The following is a 16,691-nucleotide window of genomic DNA, read 5'->3' on the forward strand; positions in this document are numbered from 1 at the left end:
TAAAAAATAAAAAATTTGAAAGATGAAGAAATTAAAATAATAATAATTAACATTTCATAAATTATTTTAAATAAAATAAGTAACAATCAAAAGAATGAGGACCAAAATAAAAAATTTCAATAAAAAAATGATAAGGAAAAAACAAATAGCAATTATAAATATAAGGACCAAAGTTAATATAAAAATTAAATTTTAAGAGATGAAATTAAAAAATAAATATTCAAAACAAAATATATATAGCAATAAAAAGTTTGAGGATCAAATTTGATATAATCAGCAAATAATGACATTTCTAAATTTTTCACAACTTCCAGAAAGTATTTTCCGCCCAAATTTTCCAGGAAAACACTTTCCTGAAAACCAAGCCAAATTTTCCTTTAACTGGAAAGTGTTTTCCGTTGACCAACTTTTCTAATGGCAAACAAACACTGGAAAACAAACACAGTCAAAAGGAAAAACACTTTCCTGCAAACCAAGTAAAATTTTTCTTTAACGGGAAAGTGTTTTTCGTTTACTAGAAAGTGTTTTTCGTTGACCATCTTTTCTAATGGCAAACAAACATAGGAAAGTTTGGAAAGTAGTTTTCTAGAAACTACTTTCCAGGAAACAAACATGGCTGAAATGCAATGCAACTGAAAGCAGTAAAACCAGGGCCAACATAAAATAAAGGATGCAAAAGCATGACAACCCTCAGAACAATAGTACAAAAAAAAAAAATCAATCAAATAGTACATGAAGTGGCTACATAGCAAGCACACATCAACAAAAAAATATCAAATCAAACAAGTTAACCAAACTAAACAGTAGGGAAATGACAAACCTTTCAGAGCTTGCTAAGAGAGGACACAGAGGATCCAAAACCCTTATATAGAGGATCCACAACCCCCAAATTAAATGTCAACACCTCAAGAAATCATCAAATCAGATTTAGTAATCAACGGTTGCTCCCCTAAAGACCCCAGCTTAACATCCACTGAATTAAATGCAAAATCATCATCGCTAGACTCATAATCAACCGAACACCCCAGGAAATCGAACCCCACAACACCCAGCCAGCCTGAGCCAACACACATAAACAAACCAAAATCAAACCTTGCTACAACCAAATCAGAAGCATACAGATAAGAAAAAAACAAAATGAAGGGCAAAGAAAACTCATCTGACCAATCCCCAGACAAAAAGGAAGATCTAGCCACCACGAGGCCTGGGAGAACGAATCGAAATCATGAGAAGGTAGCCAAGACAAAACCACCCTTAAGCCTTAGACACCAATAACCATGAAACCAAATCGTCCACGCCCACAACACAGGGTTTAGGTCACCAATGTAAAACAGTTCTTTCCCAGCATGGTATACTCTTGCTACATGCAATACAATTGAAAAATTAAAAAGCACTGTGGACTTGCACACAAATTTTCCCCACCACATATAAAAGAAAATAGAAAAAACACTATGAGGCAGCATAATGTTTTTCCCACGCCATTTACATTATAAGATAATGTCATTTGTAAATCTCTCTCTCTCCCCCTCGTCTTTTCCTTCCATCCTTCTTTTCTCTTCTTTTTTCGTTTTCACCATCTTTCTCTCTTAAAGAAATAAAACAAAATAATAGAACAAGAGAGAAAAACAATAAAAACGTAGGAGAAAAAAAAAAAAACACAACAGCATGAGCAATCGTGGCGGCGGTGGCAGCTTTGTAACGATCCCGAAGAATGTCAAGAAAACAATACAAAGCATTAGAGAAATCACAGGCAAACAACACAGTGATGAGGATATTTACTCTGTTCTTCAAGACTGTGCTATGGATCTTGATGATACTGCGCAAAAGCTCCTTTATTTAGGTATATTTCTGAGAGCATGCATTAAGGTTTTGTTTTAATGCTGCTCTATTTGTTCGTGCATTAGGCTTTACTGGGTTTTATTTGCTTTTGTTTTTTTCTGTGTTTCTTAGTTTTTTGATCTGTTTTGGTTGTTATTGTAAAAGGGTGTGCTTGGTTGAGGATAAAAGAGGGAAAAGAGAGAGGTTTGGGTCTTGTTTATGTGTCATTCTGATTGTTGGACCAGTAAAGCTGTGAACTTGGCAGTTGGCACTATCTGTTTTCTTGGTTTTAAGATGTGCATGGGTGCTAGTGTTGTTTTCTCCATGGACTTTTTGAACAAGCAAATTAGCACTTATTATTATCTGGGCATTGCTGGGTTTAGGGTTTATTTTGGGACTTTGTTGCTGTTGTTTATTTATTTTCTTTAAAATAAAGAGAAGAAAGGGGGGATTTTGACCCAAGTATTTATTTTTGGATTATAGGTTCTGGAATAGGTTTTCTAAGTTGGGTGGAAATACTCATTAGGTTGATGCATGTGCGATTAAAGTTCTAGTTTTCCGAAGTCTGACATTAATATTTTTTTTTTATTTGATGCTTGAAAGAATATGGAGGAAGGAAATAAAACAATTAAAAAGTTGCATAACTAATCCTAATTGATAAAGCCCCCTGTTGATTTTCTTCTTCTTCTTCTTTCCAAGCAATTCAGTTCCTGAGTATGATAAGTGAAAACTCAATATTTGAGTGTTGATTTGTGTCCCTTCTTTTCCTCTTTATAGTAACTCAGTGGAGCTTTATTGAATTTAATTTTCACAATATTTATGTAGCTTTTGATTGCGTGCACAATTTTCGCTAATCTGCACTATTCTTACAAGTTGAGTGGACAATTTTAATGTTCAATCTATTGCTTTCTTACCAAATGAGATTATCATGACAATCATACTTACTGAATTGTTTCAATTAAATAATAATTGTTGGCTGGCAGATACATTTCATGAAGTCAAGAGGAAACATGATCGTAGAAAGGGGGTAAGATATATTGTTCTTTCAGAATTACAAGTTCTTTTGTTTTTGTTCCTGGGTTTGTCCTTTTGGTTTTTCTAGCGAGATCATCTTGTATTTTAATGCTTGTATCATTGCTGATATTGCAGGCTCAAGACAGAGGGGCTAGGGGTGGTCGAGGAAGCTATTCTGGTAAGAATATCTGTCCTGATTGAGGAAATTGTCATTTTCTGATGTGACATATTTATGAAACCCAAGTTTAGAAAAACACTTGGTCATGTTTTTCTGATTTTCTCTCTGTCCTTCAGTTTTTTTATATAAAAAAAATATTACACTGAGTTATAGTATTTCAATGAGGTGGAAGTAAGTAAATCGTGATTGTTCATATAGGCACTGTAACATATTATCGTTGAGCCAAGATGTATGAAATCCCTTTAATGCTTCATTCTGTCTGAGCTTTATGGCTTCAAATATGAAAATCATACATTGAAATTTTGTATTGTAGATGTGACCATCTTATCTAGGATCATGGTTTCCATTCTAGTAAAGTAAAAAGAGAATGTTGGGTTAGAAATTGAGAGGTTGCCAGCTGTGATTGTAGACTGATATTCGGTACTTGATAAATTGCTTTCTGAACTGCTTGTCAGGTGCCGGTGGTGGGAGGAATGCGGCTGCTCGAAGGGAAAATGGAGTCGATTGCATGGCAGACAGAAATGCTTCAACATCTTCGCACTCTATGCAGAAAACAAATAATAATGCAGCGATTCCTGGGACAAAGTAACTACTTTAACAGACTTTCATTGCACTATGGTATGTGGTTCTCATGTAAAACTGTTTTCCTATTCTAGCTAATTTCTGTTCAACTGCTACAGAGATTTAACTGCCACGCCCCATGGTCCCTCAACTTTATCCAACGGGAGTTCTATTCTTGGACATGGTCCAAAGCTGCCTGCTGCTGCAGGTAGTTCAGTTCTTGATGCGAAGAAGTTGGATGCCTCTTCCCTACTACCTGCAGCAAGTCCCTCAGCACCTACACAAATTTCTATCTCTGGAATGCAATCTAAGGAAGGAAAGTCCACATCATTTCCCAATGGCCTCCCAACTTCTACCACTCCAGCATCTGTATCTGGTTCTGTATCTTCTTTTTCAGACCCCATATTAGCCCCATCAATGACTAGAAATCTCGGTGCTGCTGGTACAATCACACACGAAGTGGGTAGCCAGAAGAAAGGTGCTGAACAGAATCATATTCAAGGAAACGAAAAAGTATCACCTATCAAACCAAAGGCAGCTGGAAAGAATCAATTGTCTGAATCTCTGCAGCCCTCAACTTTGTTTGCATATGATGATTCTTTGGTTGTCAAGTCTTCTAGTAATGATAGTCATTCATCAGAAGAGTTGGCTTTGCCTTTAAAAAGTATTGTTATTCCACTTTTTACAATTTTCATTCTTTAATCTTTATCCTTTTACTTTTGGATTCTAAACAAGCTTTTACTTTTTAAGCAGCAGTCTTGCCAGAGGATGCTGAAGCTAAAGTCAGTTCTCAGTCACTGCCAAAACCAATCATCTCTAATGGACATGTTAAATTTCCGAATCATTATAAAGTCCCTGAAGCTCTAAAAAGTGGTTTGGCATTTGGAAGCTTTGATACAAATTCTGGACCAAGAAAGGAATATAGCAATGGTGATTTGACTTTTGGAAGCTTTGATACTAATTCTGGACCAGGAGCAAAATGCAGCAATGGTATTGATGGTGACATTAACTCTATGCATGCTATTGAACTTGCACATCTGACTGATGAAACTGCCATGGAACCTTCTAGGTTGGTGAGAATTATACTGTGCTCTCTTAATGATTGCCATGTAAATACATATCTGAAATAATTGATTTTCTAAAGAAATATGTTTATGTTTGAATCATTTTCTGGGGTAGCAAAATGGGTTTTCAGGGGTGTTCTTGATTATTTTTGCTGGATTGTAAAAATGGAGGCTGTCCAGGGATTGGGTAGCTAGTCAGGTTATATGGTTATGCTCCATGTGTGCCCACTGATCCTATTATTTCATAAGTTTATTTTCCTATAAAAAGCCTTTAATCTTTTATTTGTGTTTTATTATACCTCTGGAATGTTTTGGATCATTTATATCATATGACATCTGGGAAATATTTGGAAGTTCTCAGTCATGGTGATATTTTTTTATTTACATGCAGCAATGATAGTGGATCAACACCTGTGCAAGTTAATCATTCTGATCAACCAGAGTCTCCTATACATGTGCTTGAAAAAGTATCAGTATCAGAGGGCAATGTTGAACCTAGTGCAGACTCGGGGGCTGTTCAGCCAAAGCAGGATGAGATGTTGCTTCCAGAAGGCCATCAGAGCTCCACTGTTCAAATTGCACCAAACTATGGTTTTGGGATCATGCCACCCATGCAGGCCGCTCACCTTGTACCATTCGCAGGACATGAGACACAGGCATGGGATGTTTCTCAAACTACAGGCTTTGTTGTAAGCTTTTGCTCTTGCTCTTGCTCTGTTTCAATTATTTATCAAGCTCTGTTTGTTCTTGCCATTATTTTATAACTGTTAGATTAAAATTTCTATTGTCAGTCTAATATTCTTTATCAATATGAGAATATCATGTTGGCTTGCACATAAAAATTATAGATTATTGAGTCTCTGTCAGGATTGACCTGCAGACACCAAACCTTGCCATGATCTTGGGTGAACAATGGGTTAGCTTTATGCAATATGCCCTATCCTTTTAGGATATTTCTTTTTCCCTTGGAAACAAACTATTAGAGACTGGAGAAGGTTTGTTGTATTTTATTCTGCTTTACACGCTACACATACACCCACAACCACATAATTTCTTGGAGGTCTGTGTGTGTGTGTAATAAGACTCGATGGTTAAGCTTGCTTTCACCTTTCTTTATGACAATTTTGCTCTTTTTTTAACTTGATGAGAGATGCATATAACGGTATCAACAAAGATATCCATAATCTCTAATAGTTTGTTTCAAAGGGAAAAAGAAATATCTTAAGAGGATAGGGCATAACTTTTCTCTTTCTTTTCTGTAAATAAATTAATTGGTTTTGTTCTTTGTCAAATTGCAGAGTAAGAATTCTATGGCCTCATCTACTCCAAGTCTGAGTCAACAGATGCAGAATTCTGTTGCTGCTTCTCCGCATCCACTTCTTTTCAGGCCTCCATATCCTCCTAACTATCTTCAGTATGGGCACTACTTCAATCCATATTTTTTGCCACCAATGCATCAATTCTTGAGCCACAATGGGCTCCCTCAACAGCCATCGACTGGCAATGCATATCTTACAGCAGCACCTACTGCTGCTGGTGTCAAGTTCCCTCTTCCACAATTTAAGCCAGGAACTAGTGCTGGAAGCCCAGCTCCAATTGCACTCCCCATTTTGTACGGATCATATGGCTCTTCCTCTACGGGCTTCAATCCTAGTCCAGCTGTAACCTCTGGAAGCTCCACTGGTAATGATGATCTATCAGCATCTCAGCTGAAGGAAAGAAACATCTACACCACAGGACCACTGGTTGGTTTTATGTCTTCTGTTTCATATCTTAAAGTCTTGTGATATTTCTTTGTTTTTGTTGTGGCAGTATGAGGAGAAACCTATATGATCTTCCTTGCTATCTGCCATAAAGTGAATGATATTTCTTCTTGTTTTCAAGTGCCAAATCAGTGCATTACAGCTATCAATCTTAAGTATCTATTGCATTATTCTCTTCAGAAGAATTTTTTTTTAATCAGACTCTCCTGGTGTGCTTTTAATTTCTGATTAATGGTTTTATTTCTTTTGGTCAAGGCGATGCAGAGTGAAATTTCATCTTGGATTCCTCCACCTGGGCAAGATATATCCAGCTTGCAGCTCAGTTCTTTATACCACCTTCACCCTCAGGGACAGCACCTCACCTTCTCTCCACAGGCTGGTCTTGCTGCCTTTCCTGGAATATATCCACCGGTGCAAACAGTGGCTGCACCTTCAGCTGTTAATCAACTCACGCAACAGTCACAGGCCATGCCTACAACTGTTGAACCTGTGGTACCTCCACCTGGTCCTTATCAGCAGCCTCAACTTACACAGATCAACTGGAACTCTTAACTATTAAGCATATGAAACCTCTATTAATGGCGCCATCTTAAAAGCCCGAAACAAGGGAAGCCTCAGAGTGCTTGGAAGTGTACATATGAATGCGGCTGGAAGGTTTAGGTTAATGTGATGGGTAGGGAGGGGATATAGAATGCTGACTTTCTTACTATCAAAATGATAGGCCTCTCTTTTTCTTTCTCTGCTTGCTTTGTGCTCGTTCCCCCATTTATTTCTTAGGATCTTTCCTGCTCGGGGTGGATTTCTATTGTGTTTTTGAAGCCTTGTTAATTCCACGAGATCATACAGGAATTTAAGAGGTTGAGCAGTCGGTGGGATTTGCCAATTTTTTCTTTGAGACGTCTCACCTGTATATTAAACTTTGAGGAAAGGTGAATTATACAACTTTGATTAGTGCACTGGGATTAGCAGTTGGCACTTCATTTTTCTTCCATTGGCATCCCAATTAGAGGCTGTTGTCGACACAATTATGTTGGAGGCAACCTTCTTGTGCTGAATTTACCACAGCAGCACGCAGAATATGCTGGTTCTTTGTTCATCTGTTTGAGACTGTTGCGCCAAGTTTTCTATGGCCAAGAACCCCATTACGCACCACTGAATCGTAGATTTGCTGGAGACTCGTATTTTAACAAACTGAACTTACCAGAGGTTAAACCCAGAGCAAGAGACTCTGAAATTGCTCTGCAGATATATGCTGTCTCTCTGATATGTTAGTTGTACAGATCGGGGCTTTCAATTCACGTCCATTAACCTTTGTTCTTTATGGCAACCAATCCCAAATCCTAGTTCGGCTGCTCTCATCAAATGCATATTTTAGTTTGAGTAAATCTAAATGGATCTAATTACACTAACACACTCTGACGTTAAAAAAAAATAAAGTTTTTTCTTTATGGTGTTTTATTGTTTATATAAATACTAAAGCATTTTAATATATTTTTTAATCGTGTTGTAATAATTTCAAGCCGTAGCAGAATTGATTTGCACGCGGGGGCTGCGAGGATGTATTCTTTTTTAATTCATGTATTTTTTTTTAATCTTTTTCAAAAAATAAAAAGTTGATGATATAGTGTTCACCATTTTAATAAAAATAATAAAAAAAAAATAAAGCAGCCTAGACATGCAGGTGTAGCCCACGTGCTTGGCTTTTTTTATTTTTCTTTTCTCCCCTTTTTTATTCTTTTGTTTTCCTTGGTATTTTTTGACACTCCAAAAAAAATAACTAGATTCCTTTAATTTTTAGTTTTAACATGATTTTTAAATATTTTTATTTGAAATTTAATAATATTTTCTCAATTATTATGTGTATAATATGAAGATAATAATACTAATAATAAATTGTAAATGAAAATTCATTTCAAATCCTTTTTATTTTTAAAATTTTTAAATAGGTTTTGAATATTATTTTATTATATTTATGAATTTTTTGTTGTCCATCTCTCTCTCTCTCATTTTTTATTAACTTTTGTAACAATTATAAAATTTTTCTTTTTTTGTTTTAACAAAAAAAATTAATTTCAGTTAAAAATCTTATGTTCTTAAGATAAACAAAAGATATGCTAATAAAAAATTTAATTGAATAAAATAAAATAAAATCAAAACAATTGTAATTGTATTTTCAGATTCAATACCAAATAATTCTCTAAAAGCAAAAAAACAAAAAACAAAAAAAAAAAACCTCTCGCAGCAGGACTGGGCGGCATACAAAGTAGTATTTTCTGTACAAGTATACTAAGAGCCGGAATCAAAATTCCTGAGGTAGAATGATGGCATCAAGACATTGTTAAAGATTTCGTACTAACAAAACGAATCAAGCAGCATTTGCCGTGCCAGCTTCATCTAAGTTTGGTCATCTGTGGTGGTTGTTTCAGGTTTTGTCTTGGGTTTTGATAAAGGCAGCGTTTGTGTCTGAAGCTGGAAAATCAAATTTTCACGTGACTCCTGCAAGTTTAGTGATGTGTAAACAGACATTCCGGCGAGAGCTGTGAGGGCTCCGCAGATGCTCACAAACCCAGGATCTGAACCAAAAATTAGAAAACCTCCTAGGAGGATCACACAAGACTTGAACTGTCCGAGAACAACATGAGATGTTGCAGAAGTTGCCCTGAATGAGAAAGAATGACACCCAGTTACAAAATTATGAGAGGTAAAATCATGGATAGACAAGGAGTGATTAGAAGCTCACCCAAGTGCCAAAGCCCCAGACCATTGTAGGAGAAAACCAAGGAGAGCTGTCAGAAAAATAGCAGATGAGCTGTAGAGATCCCACTTGAATGATAACAGCCCTGGTGGATCCAAGCATGGCATCAAGGCTACTAGGAAAAAAATCGTTACAGGCGTTGTCTTCCACATCAACCTACAAAATTAAGGAATCTCACTCTTATTATATGAGATTTGAGACTGATTGCTTAATCTAGTTTGCAAAAGCAGAACAGGGTTTCATTTACTTACGCAAGAGCAGTCCAGTTCGCATGTTGTTGTAGATTAGACCACAAAATCTTATTTATTGAGCTTGGAATTATCCATGCAATTGCAATGCAAGCACCAAAGAAGTTGAACTCCAAATCTTTCACTGTTGCAACTGCCACACCTCCTGAGACGACAACCAAAGCCAAAACCTGCAGAATTACCAGAGTCATTGACAAGCCATTACTGGCCGTGTTCATTCAACTATCTGTATTTTCAAAAAGAATTCGTTGAGACTTTTTTAAGGGAACTAAAGTTCAAAACGGTGACCTTCTTGTAGGAAATTGTTTTCCTAAAGAGAATGAACTCTGCAAGAACAATGGAAGGAGTGACTGCAATTTTAGCCATCTGATAGAAACCAACACTGCACAAGAACTGAAGAGTAAGGAAACAGGACTCCGCCACAAGTTACTTTAAAATAGAGATATTTGAAGCCTACACACAAACCTGTTATGGTTTAGACTGGCATTGGCAAGACCGGATGCAAAGGACATGACAACGCCCAATGAGAAGAGAGGAGCGAAAGGAGTAGCTTTAGAGGGAGGAGAAACTGGAAGCAATGACAATGCTCTAAGAATGCCAAGTAGAATCCATGAAGTGGAATAGTGGATTAATGTGAGGAAGATTGGAAAATTAAACCCAACTTTCTTCATCACCTGTACGTAATCATATAACCCAACATGAGATTTCTCTGATAACAGTTCATCCTGAAAAAACTTCCCATCTTTGGGATCCTATTCCTTCAATAAAATGGCATGAAATGGAAAGAACATACAGCCAAATACAAGTATAAACAGAACAGCAGCAGGGCTGAAGTTTCAGAACCAAGCAGCAGTTGGGACTAGTTCCTTCAATGCCAGCAGGAACCTAAGCATGATACCTGAACTAACTACCTCATATGACAATAAATCTGAATTTTCTTTAAATCAAGCAGTAGCTGGTGCTGTAGCTCAATAACTATGCACACTGCTAAATTCGCTAACACGAACAAACTATCACATCCACATATAACAAAGCAAGGAAAGGCATTAACTAATTTGTTTGCCATGATAACCCCCACAGCGGCCACGAAATTGAAGGTCATTGCCACAGCTGGTCCACAAAACCGTTGTTGCTGGCGCTTAGCTCCTTCTGAAGTCCGAATATCATTGTAAAGAGAACCTCTAAGTTCTTCCAATGCTTGACCTGATAATTCGAGTACAACAAGTAAGAAATCCAAAAGCAAGAGGCACAAAGTCATGAGCAAGGGTAACTAAGTTCTGAGCATTTTTTTGCCTCCTTGAAATCCAAACAAATGGTTGTATAAACAAAGTACGCAAAACTGTTTCGTATCCTTTTTGTGTTCCCCCGTGCTAAATTCTAAAGCATCTACAAGAGGAATTTGACCACTATATATTGCCAAAAATGTATAAAGTAGAACCAGCTTTCAGTGAAATTCAATCACACGACATGGAACTTTGAAATACACGAGGAATTATGCTGAATACGTACAACCTACGTATTCAGTAATCAAAATAGAGAGAAAAAAGAGGCAGTTCAGAAAACCGAGAGACTTATCAATAGCAGAGGAAGCACCTTGAACATCAATGTTAAAGCTGCCTAACTAATGACAGCAGCAATAGTTTTGACTGAAAAATGAGATATGAAAACTGAGAAATTGTATTATGTAAACCATTAACAGATCACCCAAGTAATATATTATTGAATGCTCCAGAGAGAAGAAGAGAGGACAAGAGCCAGTAAGGAAAGAAACAGGAGATGCATTTATGGTGATCAATCAATGATCCTGCAATCCTCAAAACCATGTTGATCTATGAATCCCACCACTAACAAACCAGTACCGAAAGAATTAAAACAATCACATTATGACAAAATGCTAATCCAAATATAAATGAAAACTATTTTATCATTTCAGTGTAAAGAAAACTCATACAACGTGAGAGAATAAAATGGGGCCATCACACACACACACACACACACAAAGAGGATTCGTTTTTTTTGTAGATCAGAACCTGCTTCTCCTGCATCACTGTCTTTCCTCTTGATGAACTTCCTCGCATTGTTGCCCAACAATGAATCAAGCAGACCCATAAGAATCAGATAGATGATTAGTTTCTCTCTGATCACATACTAACACGAATGCATTGAACTCCTTGTCAAAATGCTTTGGCTGACGTGTATATAGAAGAAATGGAAATAATGTAATTAAATGGAAAGATAATAACAAATTCAATGGATATGTATTGGGAAAAAAAAACGGAGATGAAGAGAGTCCAACGTTTATATAGAAACAGGTTATATTTGGCAACGACTAAAATAAATAAAAAATAAATAAATAAATAAGGTGTGTTAAAATGACATGATAAGATCTTACAAAAGCTTGACACATACGATGTTTGCCACCTTTTCAAGTTGTTAGGATTCTGGTTGAGTTAAATATTCAGTAGATACAGATTTTAGTTCATATAGTTTTCCTTTGAAGTTAAGAAAACATCATTTTCACAACATCAAAACTAACAATTGGCACTCTCTAGGCCAGTGTGCTAATCTCTTCCCTTTTCTTTTTTCTTTTTTTTTCCTTTTCTGTTCTTCTCAAACTGCAACATTACTAGCAGGCCCAACAAACGGCATGTCCTTTCTTTGTATCATGCTTAAGTTTGATGATTTGCGCTAGTATGGAAAAGGCCAAAGCACCAGAAGTGATGTGCCTCCCATCCCACGTCTTGAGATTTTGAAAGCGTCAACTGTCAACCAACAAACTGCAACGTTGTTTTGTCTCTATGATCGTCACCTCTGCCCAACAACCAAGGGCTAACTAGCAGCTTGGAAACACAAGCATCTTCCTTCACACGTCTTGGAATGCCCTCTTATGCCTGCATTTGGAAAGCAATGCTTGTGCCCAAAACATGATTTCTACCCCCCCCCCCCCCCTTTTTTTAATACGACTGACCATGTTGCAAATCTATGAATTAATTTTAAATTCAATAACAAAACTTTAAATTATTTTTATTTTTATCATGTAAACAATGATGATCATAATCCTAGGGCTACATTCTGTTAATATTTCAAGATAAATGGGCAGAAACATAGATAAGTTCAGTGAATTTTTTGTACTTTCGACATTGTATGATCCCTCAATCCAGCAAAACATCATCCGCACACTTCAGATTTGGTTTTGATATGGAATAGCTTAAAACTAGATTGGTTAGATGCTTCACTCTACCTCAACAAACATGTTAGCCTATTGTAACTAGGTTGTTTCTGGGCTTTGGTTTGAAGCTGATAACAGTTCAATCAGGGCAGCCAGTACGGATAAACTTTCTATTCCTTAACCCGGTCAATATATATATATATTCAATCTCTCACTTGATCGAATAAATAGAATGGGGATTACTATGTTTAAACAAGATGAAAGAAATGATTTCAAACAAGCAATTATAGATTGTTGCAACAAGAATGACTCATGGGTTTTCTGCAAGGCGTAGCTCCAGGCACCCATTTTCCTTCACAATGGCATCAAGGTCTGCTTGCAGTTTATCCACGTTTAAACTTCGGGATGCCATGGCTGCTAGCTTCTTTTCAAGTTCAGTCATTTCTCTGCTTATTCTATCAGTGGTAAGGATTTTCTCAGAAATTTGACCGAAGCAGTCATGTAAGCTAGTGAGGAGCCTATAAGCCTTCCGTCCTACAGGGTCTCTCTTTGCTTCCCTGTGGAAAGAAGCTGCTTTTAGTAAATCAAGCAAATGAATATTTTATTCTTTCAACATCAGGGAAGACCAAATTTGAAGAAGATCAAAAAACCAAAAATTCCGTACCTACACACTATTTCATCTAGAACAGCATATGTTCGATGAAGGCGATCTTGGATAGAGTTACTCTCCAACTGAAGCTCCCTAGTTTCTTTTAAGATCCTCTTTATATCAGCATCCTGTTTCTGACTACTTTTTGTAATCTCCTTTATCCGCTCAATATAGGATGTTCTAGATGGAAGTTTAGGCTGCTTCTCAAGATCTGCAGAAAGTTTAGAATGTTCCTCCTCCCTATAGAATTGCAAGAAATCTGCAATAAGAGCATGAAAAGATATTTGTAGAATTCTCTCATTATAATTTAACTTTATAAGCACACCTCTTTGTAATTTCAGATAGCACCAACTGTTTTTCGTGCTCAAGTTCTCTCAACTTTTGGAGCTTTTCTTGAGAATCTGGTATATTTGCATACAGGGACTCCTCTAGGTTTCTCTTCTTGTCTTCCAGAGGCATTCTGAAAGCATCCCTGGAAGATACAGACAGTAGAAAATATTTTCTATTACTCTTATATTAAAACATTAATATTAGAAGGAATAAAAGATGCCTTTGAATACTTAAATATAGATATTGCCAGAAAAATCAAGACTTCAATCTCAGTCCAGTAGAGTATTACACTGATTTTGAAAAACAAGAATCTCCAATTTACAATATCTTATATGTATCCAAGCACCTGACTAAAAGATTTCTTTCCAGAGTAAGACGCAGTATTAATGAAAATCAAGACTTCATAGAACAGAACCATATCTTACCACTGTGACTTCAATTCTGTAATATTGCACCTTTTGGCATCCACTTGCTCTTTAAGCTGCTCAAAGCAGAAGTCAATAGAATTCTGATCACCAAATGCCATTTCTGCTGCTGCCTTTAACAATTCAAGTTCTTCTTCAAGATGCTGTAATTCTGATGTCTTTGCAGTAATCTCCTCTGTGAGCACTTTTTCTTCATTTCTTAATTCTTCTTTCTCAAATATTACCTGATAGAAGAACAAATATACGCAAAAAAAATCATCAAAACCTTTTATTTTCAAAATTGCTTTCACAAAAATGATAGCAATCCTTTTTTTTTTCTTTTCAAGATTTGTTTCTGGATTCAAATTTATGAATCGGATCAATTTTGTTTCTTGGTTAAACTCATGATTTTGACTGCGCTATCCAAATCTACATCATCTCAAATAAGCATATACCATGGATGGCTGCTCTTTAATAGAAATCGCTTTTTGAACATCCTTATCATCTCCCGCGGCAGCTGTTTCTTCATTTCCAAACAGATCTCTTCCTGACTTTCCTTCTTCATCAAAAAGTTCTCCATAAAAAAAAGCAGGTAACTTGGCCTTGCCGAGATTTTGTCTGCTCAGGCCAATAAAGGGTATGTCTTCAGCCTCTGGCACTGCATTATGGAGACTAGGATCTTCCAATTTTTCTCTCTGATGATTAAGATCTAACCTTCCACCAATATTAGAGCCATCCTCCTTGGTTTTCCCTCTAGCATTCACATCCTTCACCTCAGCTATTTTGACGGGTCGAGTCGACTCAGTAAGCCTCTCCACCAAGAATCTAGTCAACTTATGGAGGTCATCTTCAGAAGGATAGAGGAGCTGCCGCAAGCAACACAGGTAATCTGTTTTAAGCATAATTTTAAAAACAGTAATAAGAATAGAGCAGCAACCAGAAAGCGGAAGCCGATTCAGGCAAGACCAGACAGTTGGATGTGAATAACAGAATGACCCCACAATTCTACTCTTATGATTGGATAAAATAGAACCTAAAAATTAATACTTACATGAATTAGCATAGGAAAGACCCATGGATTGACTCAAAAAAAAAAAAGTAGCAGTGAGTAGAAGAAATTCCATATTAACTCATTCTTGTTCTTCTTCTTCTTCTTCTATAGCACATACATATTAGAGAGGAAGCTAACTAAATCACATAACCTTAATTGCAAAGTGATGGGTTTGATTACCTTAATTGCAAAGTGATGGGTTTGATTACCTTAATATAGCTCATGTCTCCAATAAAACCAAGTCGCTTTATAGCTAAACCAATGTCCGCACACATCTTCAACTTGTCAATCGCCGCATCCGGCAGAGTTGTAGGCAACGAAGCCGTTTGATCTATCAAATTAACACACTGAGCGCAGATGGAGACGAAGGTTTCCGGACTCAAGTCTCCGATCGATGTAACGTTGTCCGGGATCCAAATGCCAGCGCTTTCGAGTGAACTTAACAGTGTCTGCTTACGAGATTCTGATTCTTCCATCATTCGGTGCTTTTCTTTTCTTTTTGGCTTTGGGGTTTCAGGAAGAATCCAAACTTTTAGTGTTGTTCATCTTCTTGTGTTTCAGCCTTGTCTCCATTTTTTGAGTTAATTCATCTAATTTGGCAAAACTAATTTACTTAGTCCTTATAGTTTAGGAATTATATATTTAATCCCCTATATTTTAAAATTCATTGATAACTTAACCCATTTCTAAAATTCAATTCAGTCCATTAGAAAATTAAACATTAATACCAGTTTGAAATTAAAAAAAAAAAAAAAAACATACTATATAAATTACAAAGAATTTGATTAAGCATTTTTAATAAGAATTACTCTCTCGAAATGAAAAACTGTTTTATATGAATAACTTCATTTTAAAAAAAAATCAAACTTTTTTCCCTTTTTTTAAGTTGTACCTTTCAAAATTTTTCTTTTGATCTTTTGATTTAATATTTTATTAATTTTAAATTGATTGTTAAAATTTATTTTAGTTTTTTTTTCTATTAAATTATTACAATATCAAATAAACATCTCGATATTTAGTTGGTACTCTATTTTTACAAGTATCTATTTTTGTTATCATATCATTAAATAGAAAATAAATTTTTTAAACACGGTGGAGTTTATAATCCGAATCGCAAGTTTTGTAATATAAGCTATAAAGTTTAAGTCAAATTAACATGATTTTGTCTTAATATTAAAAAAAAATTATCTTGAAATTTTAAAATCAAACCATATTTTTATCGATCATGCGAGTTGCTTTTAGACCTGTCAAGTCAACGAAGTCATGTAGAGTTAATTCTCATGTAGGTTAATTTTATTCGAGCATGATAAGGAGTCAAGTCAAGAGATTTCAAAGTTGAGCCGTTGCGTTCGGTTTAATAACAATGCAAATAACTTTTTTTTAATTAAAAAAAAATGTACTATCTTCCATTTTTTTTAATTTCAATGGAATCCTTGTTGACTTTTTTTTTTATCAATTTCATTTTGAACATTTACTTGATATAGAATTGATTTTTATAATTTGTTTTGATTTATTTTCTATTGGATTATTGTAGTCTCAAACAAACATCTTGATATTTGGTTGACACTTAATTCTATGAGCATTCATTTTTATTATCATATCATAAAGTAAAAAATAGTTTTATAAATAAAATTTTTAAACTTAGTGGAGTCTATAATCTGGATTGCAGGTGTGGTGAGTTAAGTAA

The 16,691-nt window shown here is 35.7% G+C and overlaps 3 protein-coding genes across 5 annotated transcripts; 1 reads left to right on the top strand and 2 right to left on the bottom strand.

The window, feature by feature from the left end:
• The first annotated feature begins 1,475 nt into the window (after window positions 1–1,475).
• LOC133677541 (GBF-interacting protein 1-like) lies at window positions 1,476–7,354 on the top strand. Of its 3 annotated transcripts, none has more exons than XM_062099635.1 (9): window positions 1,476–1,840; window positions 2,802–2,845; window positions 2,968–3,010; window positions 3,466–3,595; window positions 3,691–4,235; window positions 4,325–4,640; window positions 5,027–5,324; window positions 5,934–6,380; window positions 6,663–7,354. In XM_062099635.1, the coding sequence occupies exons 1-9, from the start codon at window positions 1,666–1,668 to the stop codon at window positions 6,948–6,950; spliced, it is 2,286 nt and encodes a 761-aa protein (XP_061955619.1). In that variant the 5' UTR covers window positions 1,476–1,665; the 3' UTR covers window positions 6,951–7,354. The 3 variants fall into 3 exon arrangements, with proteins under 3 accessions (XP_061955619.1, XP_061955613.1, XP_061955607.1); XM_062099629.1 differs by having other exon boundaries at window positions 1,479–1,840; window positions 4,328–4,640; window positions 6,654–7,354; XM_062099623.1 differs by having other exon boundaries at window positions 1,480–1,840; window positions 6,654–7,354.
• A 1,156-nt stretch (window positions 7,355–8,510) lies between these two features.
• Window positions 8,511–11,691, bottom strand: LOC133679500 (nucleotide-sugar uncharacterized transporter 2). The gene is made up of 7 exons (XM_062102112.1): window positions 11,432–11,691; window positions 10,453–10,604; window positions 9,867–10,075; window positions 9,690–9,783; window positions 9,405–9,571; window positions 9,139–9,309; window positions 8,511–9,057 (listed from the first exon to the last, which is right to left on the bottom strand). The coding sequence occupies exons 1-7, from the start codon at window positions 11,508–11,510 to the stop codon at window positions 8,793–8,795; spliced, it is 1,137 nt and encodes a 378-aa protein (XP_061958096.1). The 5' UTR covers window positions 11,511–11,691; the 3' UTR covers window positions 8,511–8,792.
• Window positions 11,692–12,737: 1,046 nt separating this feature from the next.
• Window positions 12,738–15,581, bottom strand: LOC133679491 (uncharacterized). Its single transcript, XM_062102100.1, has 6 exons — window positions 15,214–15,581; window positions 14,409–14,819; window positions 13,975–14,198; window positions 13,545–13,691; window positions 13,235–13,459; window positions 12,738–13,127 (listed from the first exon to the last, which is right to left on the bottom strand). Exons 1-6 carry the CDS (start codon window positions 15,481–15,483, stop codon window positions 12,881–12,883), a joined length of 1,524 nt encoding a protein of 507 aa, XP_061958084.1. The 5' UTR covers window positions 15,484–15,581; the 3' UTR covers window positions 12,738–12,880.
• Between the last annotated feature and the right edge of the window lie 1,110 nt (window positions 15,582–16,691).

Source organism: Populus nigra, chromosome 1 (assembly GCF_951802175.1).
Source record: "Populus nigra chromosome 1, ddPopNigr1.1, whole genome shotgun sequence".
Classification (NCBI taxonomy): Eukaryota; Viridiplantae; Streptophyta; class Magnoliopsida; order Malpighiales; family Salicaceae; genus Populus; species Populus nigra.